Consider the following 27,201-nt stretch of genomic DNA (forward strand, 5'->3'; position numbering starts at 1 on the left):
TTTTTCACTCCTGTATAAGAGATGATGATACACCTTCTTCGTAAGCTGGCTTCACTCGTTGCTGGGGCGCATGTCCGGAGCCTGCTGCTCTTCAGTGCTGCAGCCATCCCCTGTGTGCATGCATCCGCCGAAGCGCATCATTCAGAGCCCGGCCCGGATCTGTTGCTCTGCCTCCACTTCCCGCATTGCCAACGATGCTGGGATGAGTATCCTCACTGTGTTCCTTCATGGAACCACGTGAAACTTCCTGTAGGATTTATACCTGGGTGGGACTACCTGGGCAGTAGGATCTCAGACATCTAATGAATGCTGACTTCTTGTGTCACCTGAATCACTAATCTAGAAACTAGAGACCATGTGCTTCCTGGTGTGATTCTATTGAAGTAGAGGGCAGCACCCATAGAACGTTTTTGAAAAAACAAAAACAAAACAGAGGTGAGAATAGATGAAGCTGGGTGCTGGTACATGGGGGTTAGATGTGTTATCATCTCTGCTTTTGTGTGTACTTGGAAATATTCATAGTAAAAATAATAAATGCATATAAACACTCATGTGTTGAAGGCGCGGCTAGTTGATTTTCAGTTATATTTGGCTGAGCCCAATCCTTTCTTGATTTATTCACCTTATCCAACTGCAGTGGATTTGGACGAATCCACATTTACAATACAGAAATGTGAGATTCATTTAAAGAACACTAGCAATGGGATAAAGGTGTACTGAACAAAAGCGCATCTTCATCCGTTCAGACACTAAGACCTAGCATTTAGCTATAACTTTTTAATATTTTATCTTAACTTCCTTGGTCTCAAAACTCTCTAATTCCCTTCACCACTATTTTTAAATTGGGATAAATTCTATGCTTTAAGCTGATGTTTAGAAGAGTTATTTGTCTTCAAAAGTTAAAAAATAGTGTTACATCATCTTTTTACCTCCAGTACTGCTGTGTAAAATTCTGATACCAATCTGATTTTCGTTCCTTTTAGCTGGCCTGTTTTATCTCTCTGGAACATTTTAGAAATTTCTCTTTGAAATTTTTATTATAATCTGTCTTAATGTGAGGTATTTCCTTGTGCATTCTATTTGGAACTGTGTGGACACATTCAATCTGATGTCTTATATATTTCTTTGAATTCTCAGTATTATTTTTCAAGTAGTTCCTTCTTTTTTTCTCCTTTTGTGACTTCTTTGAGGAGATGTTGCGTTTCTCTTTCTGTCCTCCATGCCTCTTAATCTTTCTCTTCTACTTTCTGTTACTTTATCCCTTCCCAATGCCTCTGGTAGTATTCCTTGATCCTGTCTTTCCCTCACCAATTCATTCCTTTGTTATTCATTCCATTCACTGAGTTCCTTATCTCAACAATTATTCTTTTCATAGATGAGATCTCTAATTTGTTCTTTTCCATTATTGCTTGCTCTGGTTTCATGCTTCAGGTGTTGTCCCTTATCTCTCTGAGAATATTAGACTTAATTTAAATTACTCTCCCATTAGTTGTTCTTCCGCTGTAATAGATTGTTCAATTTGCTTCTCTGTAATAGATTCGTTTAACTTGTCATCCTTTTTTTTATAGCACTTGGTAATTTTTCTCATGATCCCGTCTTTTATTCCCTTCTTCTTTGAAGATCAGTGGATCCCCATAGATTTCACCACATCAGGCAGCCCCAGAGGAGAATAGAGGCGATGGGTTGCCAGAATCAGTCCAAATGTGTATAGACATTTGGTATATCACAAAGAGAGCCATCCACATCGGTGGGCTTATTTAACAAAGGGAAATGGAGCAGATTTAACTATTTGGAAAAAGTTATGTTTTACCCTCTCTTCATACTCTAAACTAAAATAAATTCTAAGTGGATTAAAGAGATAAATGTTAAATAAGAAAATATAAAAGAACTAAAAGAAAGAACCGTATATGGATCCAATGTCTGGTCGGGGCAGGCATATGTAAGCAATACAACAGAGGCAGAAACCATAGAGAAAAAGGCTGGGAGATTTGCCAAAAATAAGAATTTTAAACTCTCTGTGTCAGAAAACACTATAAAGAGAATAAAAAAGCAAAGAATAAATAGAAAAGAGTTTTTTGCGATATTTATGTCAAGGAATTAAAAATTTTAATTATAAGGACTTCTTACAAATGAATAGGATAAAGATACATACCCTAAAAGGGACATGCATAAAGGAAATAAGGAGAGAGAGTGGGACATTACCTTTGCAATATTATCTGATATATTCATTGTTACTGACAACATGTGTCTCTGCCATTGAGGCTGAGGCGTCCAGGCCTCAGGGAGAAGGGAGACGCAGCCTAGAATAGGTCAATTAACAGTCAGGTGGCAATTTTTAAATATTTTTATTGTTGATACATAATTTCCATGCAATAAAATCCATGGACTTCAAGTGTACAGTTAAAGGAGTTGTGACAAATGAGTATAGCCATGTAAACATGACTGAAACCAACATAAAGAACAGTGCCATCACCTGAGAGAGCTTCCTTCTGCCCTTTCCAGTCAATATCTCCCACCAGAGACCACTGCTGTTGTGGCTTCTATCGCCTTAGATTACTTTTGCCTGTTCTAGAAGGTGCTAAAAATGGAGGCAGAGTATGTATTCTTCTACGGGTGGCTTCGCTTACTCAGCATGATGTTTTTTTGTTTTTTTTTAAAGATTTTCTTTTTCTTTTTCTCCCCAAGGCCCCCCGGTACATAGTTGTGTATTTTAGTTGTGGGTCCTTCTAGTTGTGGCATGTGGGATGCCTCCTCAGCATGGCCTGATGTGCGGTGCCATGTCCATGCCCAGGATTTGAACCGGCGAAACCCTGGGCCGCCGAAGCAGAGCGCGCGATCTTAACCACTTGGCTACAGGGCCAGCCCCAGCATGATGTTTTTATAGATCCATCCATTTTGCTGTGTGGATCCATGCTTTGTTCCTTTTTCATTCCTCAGTAGTATTCCATTGTATGATTATACTATAATTTGGTCATCTTGTTGGTAGACATTTGAATTGTTTGGCTATTATGAATAAAATCGCTATGGACATTTTTATATGTCTTTTTGTGGACATGTATTTTCATCACTTAGGATAAATACCTCAGAGCGGTATTGCTGGGTCATAGGTTGAGCATGTGGTTAACTTTATAAGAAACTGCCAAACTACTTCCCAAAGTGGTCACACTGCTTCACATTCCCCTCAGCAACACAGAGAGTTCCAGCTGCTCTGCATCCTCCCTGGCATTTAGTTAGCATTGAAAGGCTTTTTAATTTTAGCTATTCTAGTGGGTATGAAGTGGTAGCTCATGGTGAGCATATCTTTTCATGTGCTTATGAGCTATTCATATAGTTTCTTTTTTTTTTTACAGTTGTAAATATTGTTTCTTTTTTAAAAAACTATTTTATTGGAGTCATATTGGCTTACAACATTGTGTAAATTTCAGGTGGATGTCACTATATTTCAGTTTCTGTATAGACTGCATCATGTTCACTGCAGTTTTTATTTTTCACCACACATATGTGCCTCTATACCCCTTTTGCCCTCCACCCACCTCCTTCTTCTCTGGTAACCACTAATCTGTTCTCCTCATCTATGTGTTTGTTTATCTTCCACATATGAGTGAAATCATATGGTATTTGTTTTTCTCTGTCTGACTTATTTTGCTTAGCATAATACCCTCAAGGTCCATCCATGTTGTCACAAATGGCACAATTTTGTCTGTTTTATGGCTGAGTAGTATTTCATTATATATATATATCTCTCCCACATCTTCTTTAGCCTTCCATTTGTTGATGGGCATCTGGGTTGCTTCCACATCTTGTTTATCGTGAATAGTGCTGCAATGAACATAGGGGTGCGTTTATCTTTTTGGATCACTGATTTCATTTTCTTTGGATAAATACTCAGTAGTGGGATAGCTGGATCGTATGGTAGTTCTATTTTTAATTTTTTGAGAGATCTCCATGCCAATTTCCCCAGTGGCTGCACCAGTTTGCATTCCCACCAGCAGCGCATAAGGGCTCCCTTTGCTCCACATCCTCTCCAACACTTGCTATTTCTTGTCTTGTTAAGAATAGCCATTCTGACGGGTGTGAGGTGCGTATTGCTTCTTTATCCTCTTTTGTGTCTGTCCAAGTCTTTGCCTATTTTTATTTTCAGCATTTGTCTTTTTATTTGTGAGTTGTTAGAGTTATTTATATATTCCTGATTCATGTCCTTTGTTTTATATATATATTACTATATATATAATATTTTCTCTAAGTCTGGAGCTTGGCTTTTCGTTTTCTTAGATAGGTGTTTTGATGGGCAAATTTTAAATTGTCATTAAGTCCATTTTATCAAAATTTAAAATTTTTGTGGTTAGTGTTTTTTGTGTCCTATCTAGGAATGCTTGTCTACCCCAAAGTCATGAAGATATTCTCCAATGTTTTATTCTAGAAGCTTTACAGTTTGGTTTATGATCCATTTTGAATTAATTTTCATATATTGTGTAAAGTAAGAGCTGAGGTTCACTTTCGTCCTAAAGGATCTCCAGTTTTTTAAGCATCCATTTTTTAAAAAAGACTTGTATTTTCTCATTTAATTACCTTAAGCAAAAATTGATTAACCATATATGTGGGCCTATTTCTGGACCCTCTGTTTTATCCCATTGATTGATTTGTCCTAACAGTAATACCACACTGTCTTGATTACTGTAGCTTCATAGCAAATATTTACATCAGATAATGTAAGTACATAGCTTTGTTTTTCTTTTTCAAGATTGTTTTGTCTATTCTATAATCTTTGCACTTCCATATAAATTTTAGGATCATATTGTCAATTTCAACAAGAAAATCAGCTAGGAATTTGGGATGGTATTGAATTAATAGATGAATTTGGGGAGAACTGAACATTCCAATTGATGGACATGGCATATCTCATAATTTCTGTAGGTCTATTTAAACTTATCTCTGCAAGGTTTTATAGTGTTCAATGTAGATGTTTTGGATATTAAAAAAAATATTAGTAGATACATTATGGTTTTGATGCTATTTGCAATGGCATATTTTCAAATTCGATTCCCAATTATTTGTTGATAGTATGTAGAAACATAATTCGTAAATGCACTCTGACTTTAACAAATTTACTTGTTAGTGCCAATAATTTTTTGTAGGTTTCGTGAAGTTTTCTACATAAATGGCTATGTCATCTGCAAATAAAGGCTGTTTTCCTTCTTCCTTTGAATCTTTATATTTTTATTCTTTTCCTCGTCTTCTTGCAATGACTTGGACCTTCTGTAGAGTATTGAACAGAAGTGACAAGCGTGGGCTATCCTTGCTTTTTTTTTCAATCTTAAGGAAAATGCCGTCAATATTTTGCCATAAGTATCATGTCAGCGGTAGGTTTTGTGTAAACGCCCCTGTCAGAATGAGCAAGTTCTCTTCTATTCCTAGTTTGCTGAGGATTTTTCTCATGAATGCAGGAGAGGGAGGCAGAGCAAATGCTTTTTCTGCATCTGTTGACGTAATCATGTACTTATTGTCCCTTATTCTGGTAATGTGGTGAGTTAGGTAGACTGACTTTCCAATGTTGAACATAAGATGCATTCCCCAGGTAAACACCACTTGGTCACGTTGTATTATAATTATTATATACATCAGTGGATTCGATTTACTAATAGGTTGTATCTATGTTCACAAGGCATGCACATCTATAATTTTCTTTTCCTGTAACATCCTTGTCAGGTTTTAGTATCAAGGATATTCTGACTTTGTAAAACAAGTTGGACTATGTCTCCCCCTTCTCTATTTTCTAAAATGGTTTCTGTAACATTGGTGTTATTTCTTTTAAAGTATTTGATACAGCTCCCCAGTGAAGTTGATGAAGAAAACTGGGCCTGGAGTTTTCTCTGTGCGAAGGTTTCATATTCAGTTTCTTTAATAAATATGAAGCTATCCGGATTTTTAATTTCTTCTTGTGTTCATTTTGGTAAGTTGTATGTTTCAATTACTTTGTCCATTTCACATGAGTTGTCAATTAATAAGCATAAAGATCTTCCTAAAATTCCATCCCTTTATATCTATAGGGATCTGTAGAAATGTCCCTGCTATCATTTATGTTTTCTTTCTTTTTTCTTAATCAGTCTAGTTTAACAAATTTATTAATTTTTTTTCAAAGAACAAACTTTTAGCTTTGTTAGTTTTCTCTGTGACTGGTCTTCTATTTCACTGATTTCCACTCACTTTTTATTTTTTACTTTTTTTCTATATATTTTCATTTAAAATTTGCTCTTCTTTTCAAGCTTCTTAATATGAAAGCTTAGAACATTGATTTTAAACCTTTTTACTCTTTTTCCCCCTTCCCTGCCCACTTTATTGAGATATAACTGATGTATAACATTGTGTAGGTTTAAGGTGTACAATGTGTTGATTTGATATACTTAAATATTGCAAAATGATTACCAACATGGCATTAGCTAGCACCTCCATCCCATCACATAATAACCATTTCTTTTATGTGGTGAGAACATTTAAGATCTACTCTCTTCGCAACTTCTAAGTATATAATGCAGTAGCATTAGCTATAGGCACCATGCTGTAGATGAGATCCGCAGAACCTGTTCATCTTATAACTGGAAGTTTGTACCTTTGACCAACATCTCCCCATTTCCCGCATCCCCCAGACCCTGGTAAATACCACTCTACTCTCTGTTTCTATGAGTTTGGCTTTTTTAGGTTCCACATATAAGTGATATCATACACTATTTGTCTTTCTCTGTCTGACTTATTTCCCTTAGCATAATACCCTTAAGGAAATGTTTCTACTTTTCTAATACAAGCATTTAAACCTTATCTTTCTGTCTAAGGACAGCTTCATCTAGATCCTAAAAATTGTCACATATTGTGTTTACATTATCTTTAAATTCAAACTATATTTTAATTTCTCCTGTGATTTCTTCTTTGGCCCATGGGTTTATTTGGAAATAAATGTGTTGATTAATTTCAAGTGATTTAAGGGTCTTATAGATGTCATATTCCTTTTGATTTGTAATTTAATTGCATTGTGGTTACAGAACATACTTAATATGACTACAATATTTTAAAACATAAAACGTCATAAAGTATGTACTTGAAAAGAATGTGTATTCTGTAGTTTTTAGGTGTAATGGTCTATAAATGTCAACTAGGTCAAGTTGATTGACAGTCTTGTTAAAATATTTTATATCTTACTGATTTTCTTTTTGTCTACGTGTTCTGCTCATTACCAATAGAAGAGTGTTAAACACTTCCAACTATGCTTATGGATTTGTTGTTCTAGCAGGAAGAAACTGTAAACCAAGAATTATGTATCTAGAAAACTATCCTTCTAAAATGAAGGAAAAATTAAAAGAGATCCAAGGGAATTCCATGCTAGCAGACTTGTCCTACAAGAAATACTAAAGGGAATCCACTAGGCTGAAATGAGACACTAGAAAATAACTCAAATCCACATGAAGAAATACAGAGCACTAGAAAGGTAATTACATAGGTAAATATAAAAGACAGTATAAATGCATTTTTTGGTTTATTACTCTTCTCCTACTTGATTAAAAGACAACTGCCCTTAGCAATAACTATAAAACTACGTGATGGGCTTATAATGTATAAAGATGTAAATTGTACGGCAATAATAGCAAAAAGGAGGGGAGAGGAAATGAAGCTATAGTGGAGCAAAAATTCTTAAGATGCCAGATGCAATACTAATACTAAATTTTTTTTAAATAATGAGAGAAAAAACAATATGGGCATTAAAATGGTACACAATAAGTATCTATTTAACATAAGAGAAGACAGTAATGGATGAAGAGGGGAATAAAAATTATGTAAGATATGTAGAAAAGAAATAGCAAAATGGAAGACATAGATCCTAATTTATCAATAATTACATTAAATGTAAATGGATTAAACATTCCATTCAAAAAGCAGAGATTGGGGGCCGGACCAGTGGCATGGTTGTTGAGTTCATGTGCTCTGCTTTGGCGGCCCGGGGTTTGCAGGTTTGGCTCCCAGGTGTGGACCTACACACTGCTCATCAAGCCATGCTGTGGTGGCATCCCACATACAAAATAGAGGAGGAGTGGCACAGATATTAGTTTGATGACAATCTTCCTCAAGCAAAAAGAGGAAGAATGGCAACAGATGTTAGCTCAGGGCCAATCTTCCTCACCAAGAAAAAAAAAGTAGAGATTGGAAGAATGGAAAAAAGAACATGAGCCAACCATATGCTTTCTACATACGACACATTTTAGATCAAAGACACAATTACATTACGTGTAAAAAGATGGAAAAAGTTATACAATGGAAACAGTAACCAACAGTAAAAGAGAGCTGGCATGGCTATATCAATATCAGATAAAATAAGTTTTAATATAAAAATTGTTATTAGAAACAAACAGGCATATTTCATAACAAGAGAGTTAATCTTTCAGGAAGATATATCAGTTATAAACATATATACACAGAACAACAGAGCTCCAAAATACATGAAGCAAAAACTGACAAAAATGAAGGGAGAAAGAGACAATAAACAACACTAATTGGAGACTTTAATATCCCACTTTCGATATGATAAAACGACTAGGCAGAAGATCAACAATGAAATAGAAGACTTGAACAACACTATAAACCAACTAGACCTAACAAACATCTATAAAATACTCTACCCCCAAATAGCAGAAAACAGACTCTCTTCCAGTGCCTGTGGCACAGGATTGATCATCTACTAGGTTATGAAACAAGCCTCAATAAATTTAAAAGGATTGAAATCATACAAAGTATGTTCTGACAAACAAAAACACAACACGCTAAAACTTGTAGGATGTCGCTAAATCAGTGCTTAGAAGGAAGTTTACAGCTGGAAATGTCCATATTATAAAAAGAAGAAAGATCTCAAATTGATTACCTAATTTTCCATTTTAAGCAACTAGAAAAAGGAAGTGAAAACTAAACCAAAATCAAGCTGAAGGAAGGAAACAAAGATTAGATAGGAAATGAGGGAAGTGGAAAATAAAGAAACAATAGAGAACATCAATGAAACCAAAAGTTGGTTCTTTAAAAAGATCAATAAAATTGACAAGTTTTTAGCTGGACTGGTCAAGAAAGAGAGAGAAGACTCAAATTACTAAATTCAAGGATGAGAGAGAGGTGGGTGTTACTACTGACCTTAGAGAGATAAAAAGGATTATAAAAGAATACTGTGAACAACTGTATGCCAAGATATTATCTAACTTGGATGAAATGGACAACTTAGTAGAAAGACACAAACGACTGAAATTTGACTCAAGAAAAACAGAAAATCTGAATAGACCTATAACAATAAAGAGATTGAATTAGTGATAGAAAGAAGTTCCCACTAAGAAATCCCAGCCTTGATGTCTTCACTGGTGAGTTCTATTCAATATTAAAGAACAGTTAATATGAATTCTTTACAAATTTTTCCAAAATAATAGAAGAGAAGAGAACATACCCCAACTCATTATATGAGGCCACTATTACCCTGATATAAAACCAGACAAAGATGTCGTGAAAAAGAGAAAACCACAGACCAATATCTGTTATCAAAATACATATAAAAATCCTCAACAAAATACTAGCAACAAAATCCAGCAACACATAAAAAAGCATTATACACCATGACACATGGGATTTATCCCAGGAATGCAGGGTTGGTTCAACAGGTGAAAATCAATGTAACAGGCCATAGAAATAGAATAGAGGAGAAAAACCACGTTATCATCTCAATAGATGCAAAAACAGCATTTGATAAAATCCAGTATCCTATCATTATTTAAGAAAACCCAAACACTTAACAATGAGGAATAGAAGGGAACTTCTTTAACCTGATAGAGGGATTTTCATAAAGGGCATCTATGAAAATCCCACAGATAACATGCTTAATGTTGAGAGACTGAAAGCTTTCCCCCTCAGATCAGGAACAAGACAAGGACGTATACTGTTATCTCTTCCCTTCAACATTGTACTGCAGGTTCCAGCTAGGGCAATTAATTAGGAAAAAATAAAAATAAAAGTCATCTAGAGTGGAACAGAAGAAGTAAAACTATATTAGCAGAGGACATGGTCTTGTATATAAAAATCCTTAAAAATACACAAAAAACTATTGAAACAATAAATAAGTTCAGCAAGATTGCAAGATACAAGGTCAATATACATCAATCAACTTGTATTTCTACACATTAGCAATGAACAATCTGAAATTAAGAAAGCAATTCCCTTACAATAGCATGAAAAGGAATAAAATAGAAATAAAATTAACAATAGAAGTTCAAGACTTGTACACTGAAAACTACAAAAGATTCTTGAAAGAAATGAAAGATCTAAATAAATGCATATCGTGTTTATGGATTAGAACACTTAATATTGTTAACATGACAACAGTCCCCAAACGGATCCACAGATTCAACACGATCCCTACAAAAATTGTAGGTGGCTCTGTTGCAGAAATTGACAAGCTGATCCTAAAATTCATATGGAAATGCAAGGGATCCAGAACAGCCAAAGTAATCTTGAAAAAGAACAACAAAATTGGAGAACTCATAATTCCTGATTTCAAAGCTTACTACAAAATTACAGTAATCAAAACAGTGTGGTACTGGCTCCAAGCTAGACATATAGACCGATGGAATAGAATTCAGAGTCCAGAAATAAACCCTAACATTTATGGTCAATTGATTTTTGACCATGGTGTAAAAAATTCAATGGGGAAGGAATTGTCATTTCAAGAAGTGGTTTGAACAGATTGGAACAACCGGATATCCATATGCAAAAGAATGAAGGTGAATCCATATCTCATCATACACAAAAATTGACTCAAAATAGACCAGAGACTTAAATGGAAGAGCTAAAACTGTAAAACTTTCAGAAGACAGAGGAGTAAATCTTTGTGACCTTAGGTTAGGCAATAGTTTCTTAAATATGACACTGAAAGCATAAGTGACAAAAGAGAAAAATAGATAAATTGAACTTCATCAAAATTAAAAACTTTGGTGCTGAAAAATGATACTATCATGAAAGTGAAAATGTAACCCCCAGAACTGGAGAATACGTTTGCAAATCATATATCTCATATCTAGAATATATAAAGAACTCTTACAATTCAATAATAAAAATACAAATAGAGTTTTGGATGCAAAACAAGATGGAGTAGACTCACTGTCTCCTGCTCCTCTCTTCTAAATAACACCTAATTACTCAACGATGATAAAAGGACTCTAAAAGCAGGGCAGAGGAGGCAGCCGGCTAGAGACCTCAGGACTTGTGACACAACAACGTGGTCACTTCCTTGAGTTTCCTTTAATCCCTCATTTCCCTGGACTGGGTGCTGGAGAGGCCAGCATGTGGTCTGATCCACTAGCAGCAGCAACAGCAGCCGGGCCCTAGGTCGTCCCAGACCCGCTTCCACGACTAGGGCACCTGCACACATTTCCATATAGCTTCAGTGGCAGCAACAACAAAGCTCTTTGAAACTATAACGAGTGTGTTCTCCAACCACAGTGGAATTAAATTAGAAATCAGGAACAGAAGGAAATTTCGGAACTGAAAAATACAATAACCAGAATAAAAAGCTCACTGAATGGACGCCATAGGAGAGTGGCGATGACAGGACAGAGTTACTAAACTTGAAGACAGATCAATAGAACTTATTCCACCTGAGTAACAGAGAGCAAATAAACTGAAAAAACTTAGCAGAGCCTCAGTGATCGGTGGGACAATAACTAGAGAGCTAACATTTGCATCATCAGAGTCCCAGGAGAGGAGAAAGAGTGTGGGACTGAAAAGGTATTTGAAGAAATAATGGCTTAAAACTCCCCAAATTTGGCAAAAGACACAAACCTACAGATTCAGGAAGCTGAGTGAGCTCCGAATAAGAATAAACCCAAAGGAACACCCACCAAGACATATCATAAATAAACTTCTAGAAACTAAAGGCAAAGAAAAAATCTTAAAAACAGGCAGACAGAAATGATGCATTACCTATAAAGGAACACCAATTCAAATTACAGAGAACTTCTCATCTTGAAACCATGGAAGCTAGAATGAAGTGATACATTTTCCAAGTGCCAAAAAGACAAATAACCCAACTAAAAATTGGGCAAAGGATTTGAATAGACATTTATCTAAAGAAGCTATACAAATGGCCAAAAAGCACACGAAAAGATGCCCAACATCATCACTCATTAGGTAAGCAGAAATCAAAACCACAAAGAGATACAACTTCACATCCACCAGGATGGCTATAATCCAAAAGACAGACAAGTGACAAGTGTTGGAGAGATTGTAGAGAAATTAGATCTCTCACATTGATGGTGAGTGTGTGAAATGGTGCAGCCATCTTGGAAAACTATAGGCAGTTCTTCAACATGGTAAGCACAGAATTGGCCTATGATGCAGCAATTCTACTCCTAGTTATATACCCAAGAGAAATAAAAAATATGTCCACACAAAAACTTGTGCTCAAATGTCTACAGCAGCATTGTTCATAATAGCCAAACAATGGAAACAAATAAAACGTCCATCGACCAATGAATGGATAAACAAAATGTATATCCATACAATGGAATCCTGTTCAGCTATTTAAAGGAGTTAAGTACTGCTATAACATGGATGAACCTTGAAAACACTATGGCAAATGAAAACAGCCAGTCACAAAGGACCATATATTGTATGATTATGCTTTTCTGAAATGTCCAGAATAGGCAAATCTATAAAGATAGAAAGTAGATGAGTGGTTGCCTGGGGCTGCAGTGGGAGGAGAGGCAGGAATGGGGCATGTAATAAGCTGAAAAACGGCCCCAAAGATATCTATGTCCTAGTCCCTGGGGCCTATGCATATTATCTCATATGGCAACAAAAGAGTCTTTGCAGATGTGATGAAGTTAGGAGTTTGAGGTGGAACGATTATCCTGGATTATGTGGCTGGACACTAAATGCAATTACACGTATCCTTATGAGAGGAAGGAAGAGGGACATTGGAACACCCACACAGGAGAAGGTGATGTGAAGATGGAGCAGAGAGAGATTTGAAGATGCTGGCCTGGAAGATGGGAGTAAAATAGTCACAAACCAAGGAATGCTGGCAACCACCTTATACTGGAAGAGTCAAGGAACCGATTCTTCCCTAGGGTCTCTGGAGAGATCGAAGCCTTGCCAATACCTTGATCTTGGTCCAGTGATACTGACTTAGGACCTCTGGCCTCCAGAACTGTGAGAGAATAAGTTTCTGTTGTTTTAAGCTACCAAGTTTGCAGTAATAGAAAACTCATACAGGGTGTGACTGCTAACGGGTATGCGGTTTCATTCTGGAGAGATGTAATGTTCTAAAATTGGATTGTGGTGATGGTTGCCCAACTCATGAATATGCTAAAAATCACTGAATGTGCACTTTAAGTGGGTCAGTTTTTTACTATGTGAATTATATCTCAGTAAGGCTGTCAAAAAATCTTTATGACCTTGGGTTAAACAAAGATTTCTTAGCTATGACACAAAAAGTATGATCCATAAAACATGATATATTAGACTCCACCAAAATTAAAAACTTTTGCATCTGAAAGAAACTAATAAGATACATACACCTCTATGTTCACTGCAGCATTATACACAATAGCCAAGACGTGGAAGCAACCTAGGTGCCCATCGAGGGACGAATGGATAAAGAAGATGTGGTATATATACACAATGGAATACTACTCAGCCATAAGAATTGATGAAATCCAGCCATTTGTGACAACATGGATGGACCTGGAGGGTATTATGCTGAGTGAAATTAGTCAGAGGGAGAAAGTCCAATACTGTATGATCTCACTCATAAGTGGAAGATAAAAACAATGACAAACAAACACATAGCAAAGGAGATTGGATTGGTGGTTACCATAGGGGAAAGGGGAAGGGCAAAATGGGTGATTAGGCTCACAGGTGAGGGGATGGAATATAATTAGTTTTTGGGTGGTGAACATGATGTAATCTACACAGAATTTGAAATATATTACGATGTACATCTGAAAGCTATATAATGTTATAATCCAATATTACTGCAATTAAAAAGATAAAAAGTACAAAAAAGGTGAACTATAGACTGGGAAAAATATTTGCAAAGCACCTATTTGATTAAGGACTTAGAATATACAAAGAGCTCTCAAAATTCAATAAGAAGAAAACAAACAAAAAATGAGGAAAAGATTTGAACAGACCCTACCTCAAAGAAGACATATTAATGGCAAATAAGCACATTAAAAGATGCTCAATATCATTAGTCATTAGAGAAATGTGAACTAAAACGACAGTGGATACTACTACACCCTATTAGAATGAGGGGGGAAAATACAACGCTGAAAAAAACCAAAATGCTAGCAGGCTAGGGAGCAACTGCAACATTGCTGGTAGAAATGCAAAATGGTGCAGCCACTTTGGAAAACAATTTGTCAGTTTCTTTAAAATTAAATATCATCTTACCATACAACCCAGCAACCCCACTCTAGGTATTGACCCAAGTGAAATGTGAACTTCTGTTCACACAGAAACCTGTGTACACATATTTGTAGTAGTTTTGTTTGGAATAATCCCAAACCGGAAACCAGCCTAAATGTCTCTCGACAGGGATATGGATAAACAGTTGTGGTACATCCATACAATGGGATCTGACTGAGCAATCAAAGGAACAGAGTACCGACACACCCAACACACAACATCGCAAATGCATTATATTTAGTGAAAGAAGCCAACTCAGTATGCTACATACTGTACCATCCCATTTTTGTAACATTCTGGAAAGAGTGAACTGTAGAGGGAAAAGAACAAGATCAGGGTTTTCCTGGAACTGAGGGTGGAGGGTGGGGATGATTATACTTTTGGGGGTAATGGAATGCTTTTATATCTTGATTATGGTGGTGGTTACAAGTCACTAGGGGTTTGTCAAAGTCCCAGGACTTCCCACGGAAAAGGGTGAACTTTACTCTATGTAAATTAGACCTTAATTTTTGCATGGGAAAAATAAATATAAATAAACAAAAAATATAGTGCTGTGTTAAATTATTTTGTCCATAAAAGCCTAACGTATACAATTTTATAGGTTTTGCTAAATCCTTCCAAATTTTCCTCAAGAAATGTTGAGTCCAGTTTATACTTCCTCCATCGGTGGAATGAGAGCATTTGGGTTCTGGCCAACACAGCTGTCCCAGTGGTCGGACCTTCCACAGAGCCTCACTCGGTGCTGGGCACACTGTCGGAGCCTAATGGAAGCATGGATTCCAGGTATATGAAGTCCCCACGAGAGATCAGTGAGATGCTCCACTCCGGAAGCCATTTACTGTTCTGATGAAGCAAAGGAAGGAAGATACCATGTGTGTTCAGAGGAGAAATAGCCTCTGAACTCAGGGACCTGAGGACTGGGGCAGACACTGAAAAGGAAGAGTGAATAAGGAACTCATCATGTCTTCTGGGAGCTGAGAGGTCTGAAGAGACAACTGTACCTCATTCCTGTACCCCCAGAGCCTAGCACCACGCATAGCACATAAGCTTGTAAGAACGAACGAACGAACGAATGAATGAATGAATGTTAAGAGACTATGAAAGTTTGGGGTGAGCAAAGAAAAAGCTCCCTTGGTTTGGGATTTGGGGGTTCAAGCTCAGTTTAACACTGTGTCCATGAAAACTTGAGGACTTTTATACTCCGGGTCCCATCTAAGGAGAAGAAAGTTGGCCCAGGTGAGTCGGTGGGGGGCACACACTGTTGTAGGGATCCACCTGGCTCCCTGTACCCCTAAGGAGCAGATGACACAGCTCCTGGATGTCAGAAGTCTATCCTGATTCTCAGCCCTGGGGACTAAGTGAAGGGTGGGGTCTTGGCCAACTGCTGGGTCATTTCAGCAGGAGCTGGGCGGCTGTATAGGCAAGATAGGGTTGATTGAGAGGAAGTGGAGTGGGCATGCCTGTGTGCTGGCTGGGGGCCAGATCTAGGGGAAGAAGGGGATGGGGGCGTGGTTTCTGGAGAAGAGATGGGGGAGGGGAAGCATTGGTGTCGCTTTAGGAAGCCTGCAAGGGGGAGCAGGAGTCTAGAGAGAGCTGCTGGGTGACTGGAGAAGACGGTAGGAGGGGCAGAGAGAGGGATAAAGATAAGGAGACATGTGGGAGCAAAAAGAAGAGGCAGCTCGGAGGCGTGTGCTGGCACATGTTTGTGTGTGTGTGTGTGTGTGTGTGTGTGTGAGAGAGAGAGAGAGAGAGAGAGAGAGAGAGAGTGAGCTCCTCCCTGAACACGAACTTGATGCTCTGAGTATTACAATCTGCATCTGTTTTCCTCATCACTCTAACGGGGACAAAAATAAGATTGCATGTGAGTGTGGAAGAGGTTATTTGTAAGTGAGCATGAGTGACTGTTGGCAGCAGCCAGGAGTCTGGAAGAGAGAGAGGCAGGGCACCAGAATGAATGCATTCTGTGAGGATTGAATGAATGAATGTGAATTTATAAGATCCTCCTTGTGAATGTATGTCTGTGAAAAATGCAGGGTCCAAGATGCCCCCCCCCCAGCCCCATAGCCCCTACCCCCGGTTCTCTGGACCCAGAGGATTCCAAGGAGGTCTGTACCTGAGGTTCTAGAAACTTCACACCAGCCCCCTAGAATCCTCCACCTCAGACTAGGAGGCACCCCTATTGGACCAGTTTCTGGGAAGGAATCAGGAGAGGGTGGGGAGTCTTCTGACCCTGAGAGCCCTCCCCTGGCTGGGGGGCCCCAGACTGGGTGGAGCAGCCACACCTGCCTGAAGTTTCGAGGAAGAGGGCGGAAACGGCAGCCAGCACCGCCCTCTCGTAGCCTCTGCGGGCCCTGCGGTCTGCTGGTCACAGCGTGTTCCACAACTTCCTCACTTCCCTAAATGGGCAACTTCACTTTCAGAACCCAGGTCCTTCCCCGGCAGACCCAAGTGGCACGTCCTGCATAGGCCCCAGGGGACTGTAACCTTGGATCCCTGGGCTGTCTCGGCCCCCTGCTGGGCTTGTGACTGTCCCCAATGGATGGAGCCATGGCTCCCGCGTTCCTGCTGCTGCTGCTGCTGTGGCTCCAGGGCTGTGTCTCAGGTGAGAGGCGGGTTGTGCTGGCTCAGTGGGCAGGGAATGGCCTTTCCCTGGCCCTCCCTTCCTGCTTTTCCTTGCCCAATGATTTTAATGTTTCGTGGGGTTGGGGGTGGGGGAGAGGTTGGGGCTGACCTAGTACCTCCTTATCAGAGACCAGTGAGAAGTTCCATCTTAATATCTGGCCCCAGGCAAAGCTAATTTAGGCTCGCAAACTAAGATAAAGCTCTGGACCCTCTCCACGAGGGCCCTTTTATCTGCTAGGCTTCCTCAGGACCTCTGGCCGGGGACACTCCATCTCCTCACACAAAGAGCCCCTCGGCCTCTGTCAGGAAAGCCCTGTTGGGTTCTTACGGGAATCATTGCACCATGTGTGTGCACTTTGAACTTGCCACCCCTGTCCTGAAGGCCTCTCCCACCCCACAGCTGCTGAAGCTCCTTGAGGGGGCCTCACCCAATCCTGCCTCCCCCACTGCCATGGCAACCAAGTTCCCACTTCCTGTTCAGCGTCGGGCACCGCTTGTGAGAGGGGTGGAAGGTGGGCACAAACGAACATGGGACCTGGAGACCGTTTCCAAGGTCGCCCCACCCATGCATCTCCCCTGACCACAGAGAGGCCCCTCCCTCTGCCAGGGCAGAAGAGTGTCTCCTGTGCTGAGCAATCCCGGGGCCCCCCAGAAGTCCCACTGGCCAGATAATTGAGTTGGATCATTCTGTTTAGTTTGCATGGGACACAGTGACGCTCAGAGAGGGTGTTACCTTACTCTGAGCCTCGATGATGGTGGCAGCTGGGTTGGCAACTGAGGCAGACGTCTTGGGTGCCGGGCCCTTGGCTATCGGAGCTCTGGGTTCCACTGGAGAAATCTAGAGCTCCCTGCATTTGGGGAGCAGAAGTATGCATTGAGCAAGTACTACAGTCACGGCACTGTCCTGGGGCAGAGATCTCACAGCCAACCTGAGACAGTTAGGGAAACAGAGATGCTAAGTGATCTGCTCACATGGTTCATCAGTGGTAGAGCCAGACTTTCCATCCATGTTTATTTAGACTCCAAAATGTGTGCCCTCTACTCTGTGCTACTGGGGAGAAACGTGTGTGTGCGTTTGCAGAAGGCTCTGGGGTATTGGAGGAGTAAGTGCTGGGCTTGTGTGGGCAGAGGGGTGGGGGACCCCACAGCACCTTTCTCCCTCTCCTTGTCCCGAGTCACCCCCTCCAGTCCTATTTCTCCTCTCTCTCCATCACACCGTGGGTGATGAAGTCCATGGACCCCATCTTCCTCCCAGACAGAGTGCGACGCATTGCAGGCGGACAGTGAACCGCTGGAGAATTCTTGGTTTGCACTCCATTGGGAGTTTACAGGCATGTTTGGGCAGAATTAATCTCTGGGTTTTATGTAACTGGAATATTTTTTTCTTTTTTTTCCAATTATTTTATTGAAATCATAAAGGCTTATAACTGTGTAATTTTGGGTGTACATCATTTGTCAATTTCTGTATAGCCTGCATCGTGCTCACCACCAGCAGTCTAATTTTTTTCCATTGAGGATATTTTAAAATTAAACATCACCTAGAATGAACTAAGACAACTTGCTGTTTAAAAGATGACTACAGTGCCTACTTGTGAAATAACTACCCTTAATTTTTGCAGATCCTGGATTTTCTTATCTCCCTAAGTTGTAGTGCTCTGGCATTTTGTGATGTAATGACCTGTGTTTGTGTCTGTGCATCTGTCTCATTGAGGGCAGGACCTGCATCTTTCCCACAAGACCCTGAAGACAGGGCTTACCACTCTCCCATCAGACTAGAAAATACCGTGAAGAAAGGCCTGTGTCTGCTGGAGTTTCCTCCATTGGACTAGGTGCTCCCTGAGGGCGATGCCTGGGTCTCCACCATCAGGCTGGGAGTTCCCTGAGGGCCAGCCTTGTGTCTTCCTCATCCTGTTAGGACTCCCCAAGGACACAGGACTACTGTCTTCCCCGTCAGTCTGGAAACTCCTAGATGGCAGGGCTAATGTCTCCTCCAACAGACTGGGGAGCGCTCCTGCAGATGGGATGTTTCTCCCGCAATCTGAGTTCCACGACACCAGGGCAATAGCCACCTGCTCTCCCTTCACCAGGAGCTTTGAGTTTCCAGATGCCTCCTTGCTCCTCTCTCAACAAGTTGTGTCTCCCCAGGTGTCCCTGCCGAGGGCGTGTACTCCAAAGTGAGGCACCTGGAAGGGGAGACTCTGTCTGTACAGTGCTCCTATAAGAACCGCAAAAACCGCGTGGAGGGCAAGGTGTGGTGCAAAATCAGGAGGAAGAAGTGTGAGCCTGGCTTCCCCCGTGGCTGGGTGCAGGGGCCACGCTACTTGCTGCAGGACGACGTCCAGGCCAAGGTGGTCAACATCACCATGGTGGCCCTCAGGCGCCAGGACTCGGGCCGGTACTGGTGCATGCGCAATAGCTCCGGGACCCTCTACCCTCTGATGGGCTTTCAGCTGGAAGTGTCTCCAGGTGAGCGGGCCTGCCGGGGCACTGGGATGGGGTGGGGGGGTCCTCCCTGCCCTGCATGCCGCTAACGGCAGATATAATGAGAATAATAATTCATTAATATAGAATAATAACCCAATAATAAACCAGTAGTATGCTGGTGCACAGTAGGGTTTCCACACTTCTTATGCAGTCATCTTCATGGGCATTAGTGTCCCCATTTTACAGATGAAGAAAATGGGACCTAAGAAGCCCTATGTGGCTCTGATCTCGTCCAGGGACACAGAGCTAGCAAGTGGCAGAGACAAGATTCAAACTCAGGACTCTCTATGCTTTGTGTTAGTCAGTCATCTGTTTAAGATCTAGTCATTGAGCCCTGATCATGGGCCAGGCACTCTTCTCGGCTCTGAGGATACAGCGGTGAGCAAAACCACAGTCCTGCTGTATGGGAGACGACAGGTAGCAGACAAACAATTGCAGATAACAGTAAACGTTCATAAGAAAATAAAAGAATGCGATGAACTAGAGAGTAACTCAATGGTGGGGGAGGTGCTGGAGCACCGGGATCAGAGAAGACCTGCCTGAGCAGATGACATCAAGCAGGACCCTGTGTGGTGAGAGCTTTCTAGCTCTGTTGAAATGTGGGTGCTTCAAAGGGCATTCCATGTGGGGAGAACTGCACGTGCAAAGGCCCTGAGGTGAGAAGGAGCTGGGCCTGTATAAAGAAGGCCTGTGTGGCTGGTTCCTATTGAGTGTAGGGCCAAGTGATAGGAGACGAGGTCGGAGAGTCAAACAGCAGCTCTAAAGTCCATGATATGGAGTTTGAGTTTTAATCTGAGTACAATAGGAAGCTACTGGAAAGTTTAGAGGGGTGTTTTGCATCTTGTTGTAAAATTAAAATGGCTGCTGCATGGAGGATGGATTGTGGAAGGGTAAGAGCATGGACAGAGAGACCATTGCGGGCATCCTGGCTGGAGATGACAGTGTCTTGGAGTAGGATGTGAGCACTGGAGGTGGAGAGGCTCAAATCTATGTTGTTCAGACTTCCTGCCCACCCTGTATGGTTTGGAGGTAAGACAGGATTTGCTCATGAGGGAGGTGAGCAAAAGGGAGGAATCAAGGATGACTCCACGGTTTTCTATTTCATCAGCACGGTGGGTGATGGGGCCATCCATCGGGTGAGGTAACCCTGAAAGAGGAGCTGGTTGGGAGGAGAAAAATCAAGAGCTGTATTTTGTCACGTTAAGTTCAGGATGCCCCCTAGACCCCCAAGGGGAGCAATGAAGCAGGCAGTCGATGGATCAGCCTGGAGCTCGGGTGAGAGGTCAGAGCTGGGGATATATTTGAAAGTATCTCTGTAAAGATAGTTTAAAGTCTGGGACTAGACAAATCTATAGAGATAGAAAGTAGATTAGAGGTTGCTTAGGGCTGGTGGGAAGGCGAGGGGGATAGAGGGGTGATAGCTAATGGGTGAAGAGTTTCCCTTTGAGATGATGAAAATACTCTAAAATTGACTGTGCGGACAGTTGCCTGACTGTCTACTAAAAACCAGTGAATTAGACACTATAGACGGGTGTGTTATATGGAATGTGAATAATATCTCAATAAAGCGGTTAAACATGAAGGAGATATAAAAGCTCTCCCTGGAGTGTAGAAAAAGAAGAGAGGAGGGCCAAGGACCGAGCCCCAAGCTCCTCCGACGTTTGTAAGACAGGAAAGGAGCCAGCGAAAGAGCCTGAAAGAAGCAGCCGATGATTGTGAAGTTTACGATCCTCCCTTCCCTGTTCCCCTAACCCACCCGCGTCCCTCTCTCCTGCTGGGTCTGTCTGAACTCGGGCAACTGCTGTCTCTAAGATGTGGAGTCACTCCTTCCTCCCCCCTCCAGTTTTGGTTTGAGCCCCGGGAATTAGTGAAACCAGTTTATCAAAATCTTAATAGGTAGGGATACGAACAGGAGATGGTTTTATTTTTCTCTCATCATATCCACCCATTGAACCAGGTCAAATCTCACTGTCCGTCTCTTAACGATGATTTGGGAAGATGCCAACTTTGCAGACATTTTCAGCTATTGGGAAATAAAACCTCCTCAGCCCAATTAAAAACTCAAATCTTCTAGCAATGTAGGCTCTTCCATTGCCCCTTGAAGACCAGGTTTTAGGGTCCACGGCACCTGAAGCGGGGAACGGGGGGTGGCTGCTGCCTAACTTCCCCTTTCATCTCGGGGGATGGGGAAGGGGGAAGGTCCCCTTGGTGGCCTCCTCCTGGTCCTCCTGCTCCCAACCGCCTGTGGTATTGAGGCAGGACAGAAGGAGAAGAAAAGTGTGACTGACTGACCCTTGCCAGCGTTCTCTCTTTTGGACGTCACTCCTTTTCTGCCCAGCACTGTGAGAGCCACTATGAGGTGGGTGTCCAAATGCTGACTCTCCCCAGGCACCCATGTGTGAGTTCTTTGAAGGGTCTTTGGGGGTCTCCCCACTGCTGAGCAGGACGGTGTGGAAGATCTGGCCGCAGGTCAGGCTCTTCCCTATCCCCACCCTCACCAATGCCACTTGTTCTGGGCCTTCCATGGTGACCATCTGGCCCTCAGGAACACATCCTTGCCATGCCCAGGCGTGGGATGCAGCAGCCCTCTCTCTCCCTCTTCCTGCTCCGATTGGCTTGTTCCCTGCTGAGAGAGACCCAGCACTGCCCCCTAGACTGAGACCTCACAATGCCCACGAGTCCCTCCTCTTCCTCCATGCAAATGCCAGCCTTCCAGAAAACGGGATGGTAAAGGGCTGAGTTGATGGACAAGGGTATCAGGGCTGGTTTGGGTGTCTCGTGTAAGCCCCCAGGGAAGGGTCTGACTCTGCCGCTTGCAGTGGTCTTTGGAATTTGGGCCTCTGACGTTTCGTTGTCCTCATCTCCAGATCCCAGCTGCCGATCATGGAGCAACTGGAAAAGTCCCTGTTCAACATCATATTAGAGAAATCTCTTTGACCCACAGGAATGAGGAGGGTGTGGCAGTGAGAGATGGGGAGAGGCAGGGGAGTGTCCTCTGGGCCCAGGTGGCTGACGGGGGAAGCTAAAGAAACTGTGAAGATCTCTTCCTTCTTTACTGTGCCTACTTCTCTCTGACATCATCTTCTGAACAAACACACATGTGGTCCCTCAGCAGAGCAGAATCCTAGGTCCAAGGTCAAGGATGGGAGATGAGGACAGGCCCTACCCCAGCATCCAGACAAGTGTGTGGGCTGCCAAGATCTGCTCCCAGCACCAAAGCCCCCAGCTCAGTCTAATGTTCCTCCCTGTCTGGTCCCTCAGCATCCACACCCAAGAGAAACACTCCTCCTACACAGCTGGCCAACATCTTCCAGAGTGGAATTGTTGTGACAACAGGCCAAGCCCCCACCTCAGGCTCTGACGCCCCTCTCACCACCAGTGTGACGGTGTTCACACCTGGACCCCTCACCTTGGCCAGACTCCTGCTCTCTGCTGCCTCAGGGACCATCAGACTGACCTCCATGACAGAACACAGCTTCATCAGCACCAGCCCTTCCACCACGGGGCCCCAGACAGTGACTGCATCTCCCAGGAATGCCACAGCTTCTTCTGACGGCCCAGCATCCACCTCCACCCAGGCTGGGCGCCTGCACGCCAGATTGCCCAGCACAAGAATGTGCCACACCAGCCAATCTCTCCTCAACAGACTATCCCCCATCAGGTACCTGTGGGTCCTGGGGTTGAATGCCATTTTACCAGATACGGCAACAGTTCTCGGTGCCTGAACACATCTCAAGGTGCCAATATCATAGCAGACCTTTCCCTTTGGCCCCCAGGAAGTCAGTCTGGCCTGTGGCTGAATGGGAGACCGGGAGCTGGGATGGAGATGTGACATAAAGGATGGCAATGGGGAATGAGGGCAGGGGATGGCTGGGCATACGAGTCTGTGGATGGAGACGAGAGGCGAGGGACTGGACTAGGATGTGGCTTGGGGGTGAAAAGTGGGAATTTTTCACTTTTAATTTAGGTTTTTCCGGAAGGAGATTCTGAGACCAGGATTTGTGTCCTATTTGGAACACTGGGAAGAGCGTGGGGAAGGGAAGGCAGCCAATGGAGCACTCAGTCAAGCCGGCTGCCACTCCAGAGCTCAGTCCACTGGAGAAACTCAGCTCCAGTGTCAAACTCCCACCTGAAGGGCAAGGGAGCTGGGGTATTTATACACCCACTCCTGACGGTCATCAGTAGAGGGTGCGAATGACAAGAGAAAGTCCTCAGCCCCCTCCCCCCAAAATGGAAGTGCTGAGGACCAGTGTACATGGAAGTGACAGAGCTGAGGGGATACAGGCAGGGCCCCTACAGCATCTGTCACAGAGGACAAAGGCAGGAGGGCCATCCTCAGTCACTGTGAGGAGAGCAGGAATCTTGGTCTCCCATCACAAGTGGGGTCTCTTAGAGTCCTTGTCCTCAGCGATAATGCAGGAGAGGCGCTAGAGTGGAGAGATGCTCCCCTCTCCCTGGAGACTTCGGACCGACCTCTGAACGTCTCTCTTCCTTCTCCTATGGCTGGGTCCCCAAGGAAGGGAGGCCATCAGGGTTTCCCTGGTCTGACTCCTGTCGCCTGGCATGCAGAAAGATGTGGGTCGGGGTGGGGGAACTTGGTGCTCACCTCCTCCCCGCTCTGTCCCATCTCCTCCTCTCCTCAGGCACCAGGATCCTTATCCCACTGTGCTCGTTGGGGTGCTGACGGTGCTCCCAGTGGCTGTGATGCTGATCGTGGTCTATGGGTTCTGGAAGAGGAGACACATAGGCAGTGAGTAGAGGGCGGCCGGAAGCCCTCCCGACCCCCCACCCCCACCCCCAGCCTCCCGCGGGCAGAGAACTGGGGGCGTGACATGCTTTCCAAAGCGCCCGACTGCACTCCGTCCCCAGGCGGTGTGTCCTTGCCTGTGTCCAGTCAGGACGACCGTGAGGCAGCCAGGCAAGGGAGGAGAGTGGCAGGCACAGCCTAACCCTCCGGGTTGACTTAGCAGGAGGTGGAGGGCGGAGCCAGAATAGGGGCTGGACCGGCCCGGGAGCGCGCGGGCGGCGCGGGGCGAGCCGGAGCACCGCCCCCCTCCATCTCTCGCTCCGCATCCTCACAGGCTACAGCGTGTGCGGCGATCCCGCAAGACCCTGGAGGTACCCACCTGGAAGACCGGATCCTCCGTGGAAGACTACTTGGTTTGAGGCCACCTAGCTGTGGAGCAGGGAGCTTCTCCCAGAGGGGCCCCAGGAGGCCAGAGGAGGAGTGAAGAGGGGGCCTGTCTGGATCGGAGCCAGGTTGGGGGGTAAGGACTTGGGCAGCGCTGGACTCAGGCCTTCCCAGAACCGGAGGCTGCGCTTCACCCCCTCAGCTCCCCGGGCTGCCAGGAGGGGCCCAGGGAGGAGGGCACCAGGCAGGAAGTCCCAGAGAAAGCCATGAGGGGACTCTGCTCAGGTCACAGGCCCCCTGGCTCCTGCTGGATGGCAGAGAAGCCCAGTGGTGCCGATACAGACGAAGAACGTCAGCACCCGTCGGCCTCGGAAGCCCTACTGTAGAGCTGAGGGGAGGGCAGGGGTGGAGGCTGCCTTCTCCCCACCTGGGACCCTGTGTCCTCAGCTTCCCTCAAGCTTCCCTATGCGCTTGGAGAAGAAAGGGTCCCAGAGGCAGCCTATGTCCCAACGGCTGCGCCCTGGAGAAGAAGGAACAGTGATTAAGAGCTGGGGGTCCACAAAGGGGTCGGCAGCAGGAGACCCCAGAGCTGTCCAAGCCCCCCAACCCCCGGGCCATGCATCCTCTGACGGGCCCCTGGATGTGCCCCGCCCTGACTGCGGCGGCTTGTCCCTCAAGCCCTGGGAGCCAGCAGGGCCCGCGCTCCCACTGCTGCCCCCTGCTGGCCGGCCCCTCCCGGGGCAGTTGTGAGCAGGCAGGCGAGAGCTGGTCTGCTGCAGGACCAGCCTGTGCAGAGGCTGAGCTCAGGGCTCTGTCCCCCAGATCCCCACCCAGGCTCCAGGTCTGAGCTCCCGGAGGGGACTGAGGGCCCTCCAGAGTCAGTCCCCAGGGGAGAGGCCACGGCTCAGAGACAGGGTAGATCCCCGCCCCCGGGACTCATTGTGCCCTGGGGAGAGAGGATCCACTTGTGACACAGCCAAGACAACTCAGAGCTGCCCACAGCCTGGAGGACTGCAGGGCCGGGAGGGGAGGGGGAGGATGGAGGCGAGGAGACTCAGCCAGGGACCCAGGGGCAGGAGGTGCCTGCTCCTGCCTCATCAGCTCGTGGCTCAGACTCAGCCTCTGAAGGCTGGAGAATATGGGCTGGATTTCTCCGCTGGAGGAAACTGTCCACCAGCCTGGAGCAACTGGAACATGCACCTGGGGAAATATATGACATTTTCACTCTTGGCCCTGGGACAGGGACAGGGCCCTCCCAGGTGGGAGAACAAAGGTGACAGTCAGGAGAGTGACACAGCTGGGGCCTCGGTGGGCCGCCAGCACGGCTACTCCAAGGTGGATGTGGGGAGAGAGGAAGGGGCAGGGGGTAATCCTGGGGGGCAGCAGGGAGGAGGCACCCATTCCCTATGTCCAGGAGAGGGCACTAGAGGGGAGACTCAGACTGAGGAACAGACCGACCTGGTGCCAGGGCGTGAGCACACACACACACACACACACACACAGCGACACCCATCTGTCTTCCCTATCAGGAGGGTGTGCCACGACCCTGGTGTGTAACTAGGAGGCCACTTAACTCACCTGGGGGAAAAAAGCTCCCGGAGAGCCCCCTCCACTGTGATGCCACAACTGCACCCCGACAGCTCTGCCTCTTCTGAGAGCAGGATGTCGGTTGGGAGAGCGCTGCAGAGGGCTCAGGACTGGGACCCCGTGATGCCACCTGTCACTTGTGACCCTGTGCAAGTCACCACTGCTATTTGGTGTCATTTTTACTCTCTTGTGAAAAGGGAAACTAATTCCTACCTCTCAAGACTGTTTTCAGGATAAAACGAAATAATGTGAACCTTATACAACTAAGCAAACGCCTCATGGTTGTTGGTCCTCGAGTTCTTTTCCGGTTCTGATATTGTCACATTCCACACTGAAGACCTTCAGACCCTATTTCTCTGTTTTGTCCTCGATTGGAAGTTGTTAGGGAGGGAGGAGGGGCACGTGGTCAGGCCCCAGGTGGTCAGGGCAGGACCCAGGCAGAGGCCTTCGGCTGCGCCCTGCTGTCAGGCCAGGTAGCTGTTAGGGACCAACCGTCCCTGTTTGCCCAGGAGGAGGGTTCCCGGAACCGGGGTAACCAGCACGAGCTGCTCAGCCATGGAGCCTGCGCCCATGTGACCTCCATGGCAGCAACACAGGGAGCCGAGAAGGAGGTTCAGACCCGGTACCCCGGCTCCCCAGCAACTATGGGCCTGGGTGGTGTCTTTGGACCTCCAGGCCTCCAGGACCTTTCGCCCCGAACTCCAGCCTCTCACTTAAGGGTGTTCTTACCCTTCTGCCTGGAGCTCCAGGAGGACCCAGATCCCCAGCAGATCCTGGCAGGGAGGTGCAGGGGTGGGGGTGGGGGGCATCAGACAGGCCACGGCGGGTGCTGCCTTTGGTGGGTGAGACAACAAAGCTTCCTGAGCAATAGGCTGAGACGACGGGACACACCTGTG

At 44.6% G+C, this 27,201-nt stretch overlaps 1 protein-coding gene across 1 annotated transcript; it reads left to right on the plus strand.

Annotated features, from left to right (window-relative positions):
* Positions 1–14,701: 14,701 nt before the first annotated feature.
* TREML2 (triggering receptor expressed on myeloid cells like 2) lies at positions 14,702–26,578 on the plus strand. Its single transcript, XM_014830962.3, has 5 exons — positions 14,702–17,083; positions 19,249–19,569; positions 22,849–23,248; positions 24,231–24,337; positions 24,669–26,578. Exons 1-5 carry the CDS (start codon positions 17,017–17,019, stop codon positions 24,761–24,763), a joined length of 990 nt encoding a protein of 329 aa, XP_014686448.1. The 5' UTR covers positions 14,702–17,016; the 3' UTR covers positions 24,764–26,578.
* Positions 26,579–27,201: the final 623 nt, after the last annotated feature.

The sequence above is a fragment of the Equus asinus genome, chromosome 8, assembly GCF_041296235.1.
Source record: "Equus asinus isolate D_3611 breed Donkey chromosome 8, EquAss-T2T_v2, whole genome shotgun sequence".
Taxonomy (NCBI): Eukaryota; Metazoa; Chordata; class Mammalia; order Perissodactyla; family Equidae; genus Equus; species Equus asinus.

Bases quoted from the DNA above. Each gene is read 5' to 3' on its own strand.
- TREML2 (XM_014830962.3), top strand. From the start codon at position 17,017: ATGGATGGAGCCATGGCTCCCGCGTTCCTGCTGCTGCTGCTGCTGTGG. The intron at 19,570-22,848 runs GTGAGCGGGCCT...CTGGTCCCTCAG, and splicing joins TCAGCTGGAAGTGTCTCCAG to CATCCACACCCAAGAGAAAC. The intron at 23,249-24,230 runs GTACCTGTGGGT...TCCTCTCCTCAG, and splicing joins AACAGACTATCCCCCATCAG to GCACCAGGATCCTTATCCCA.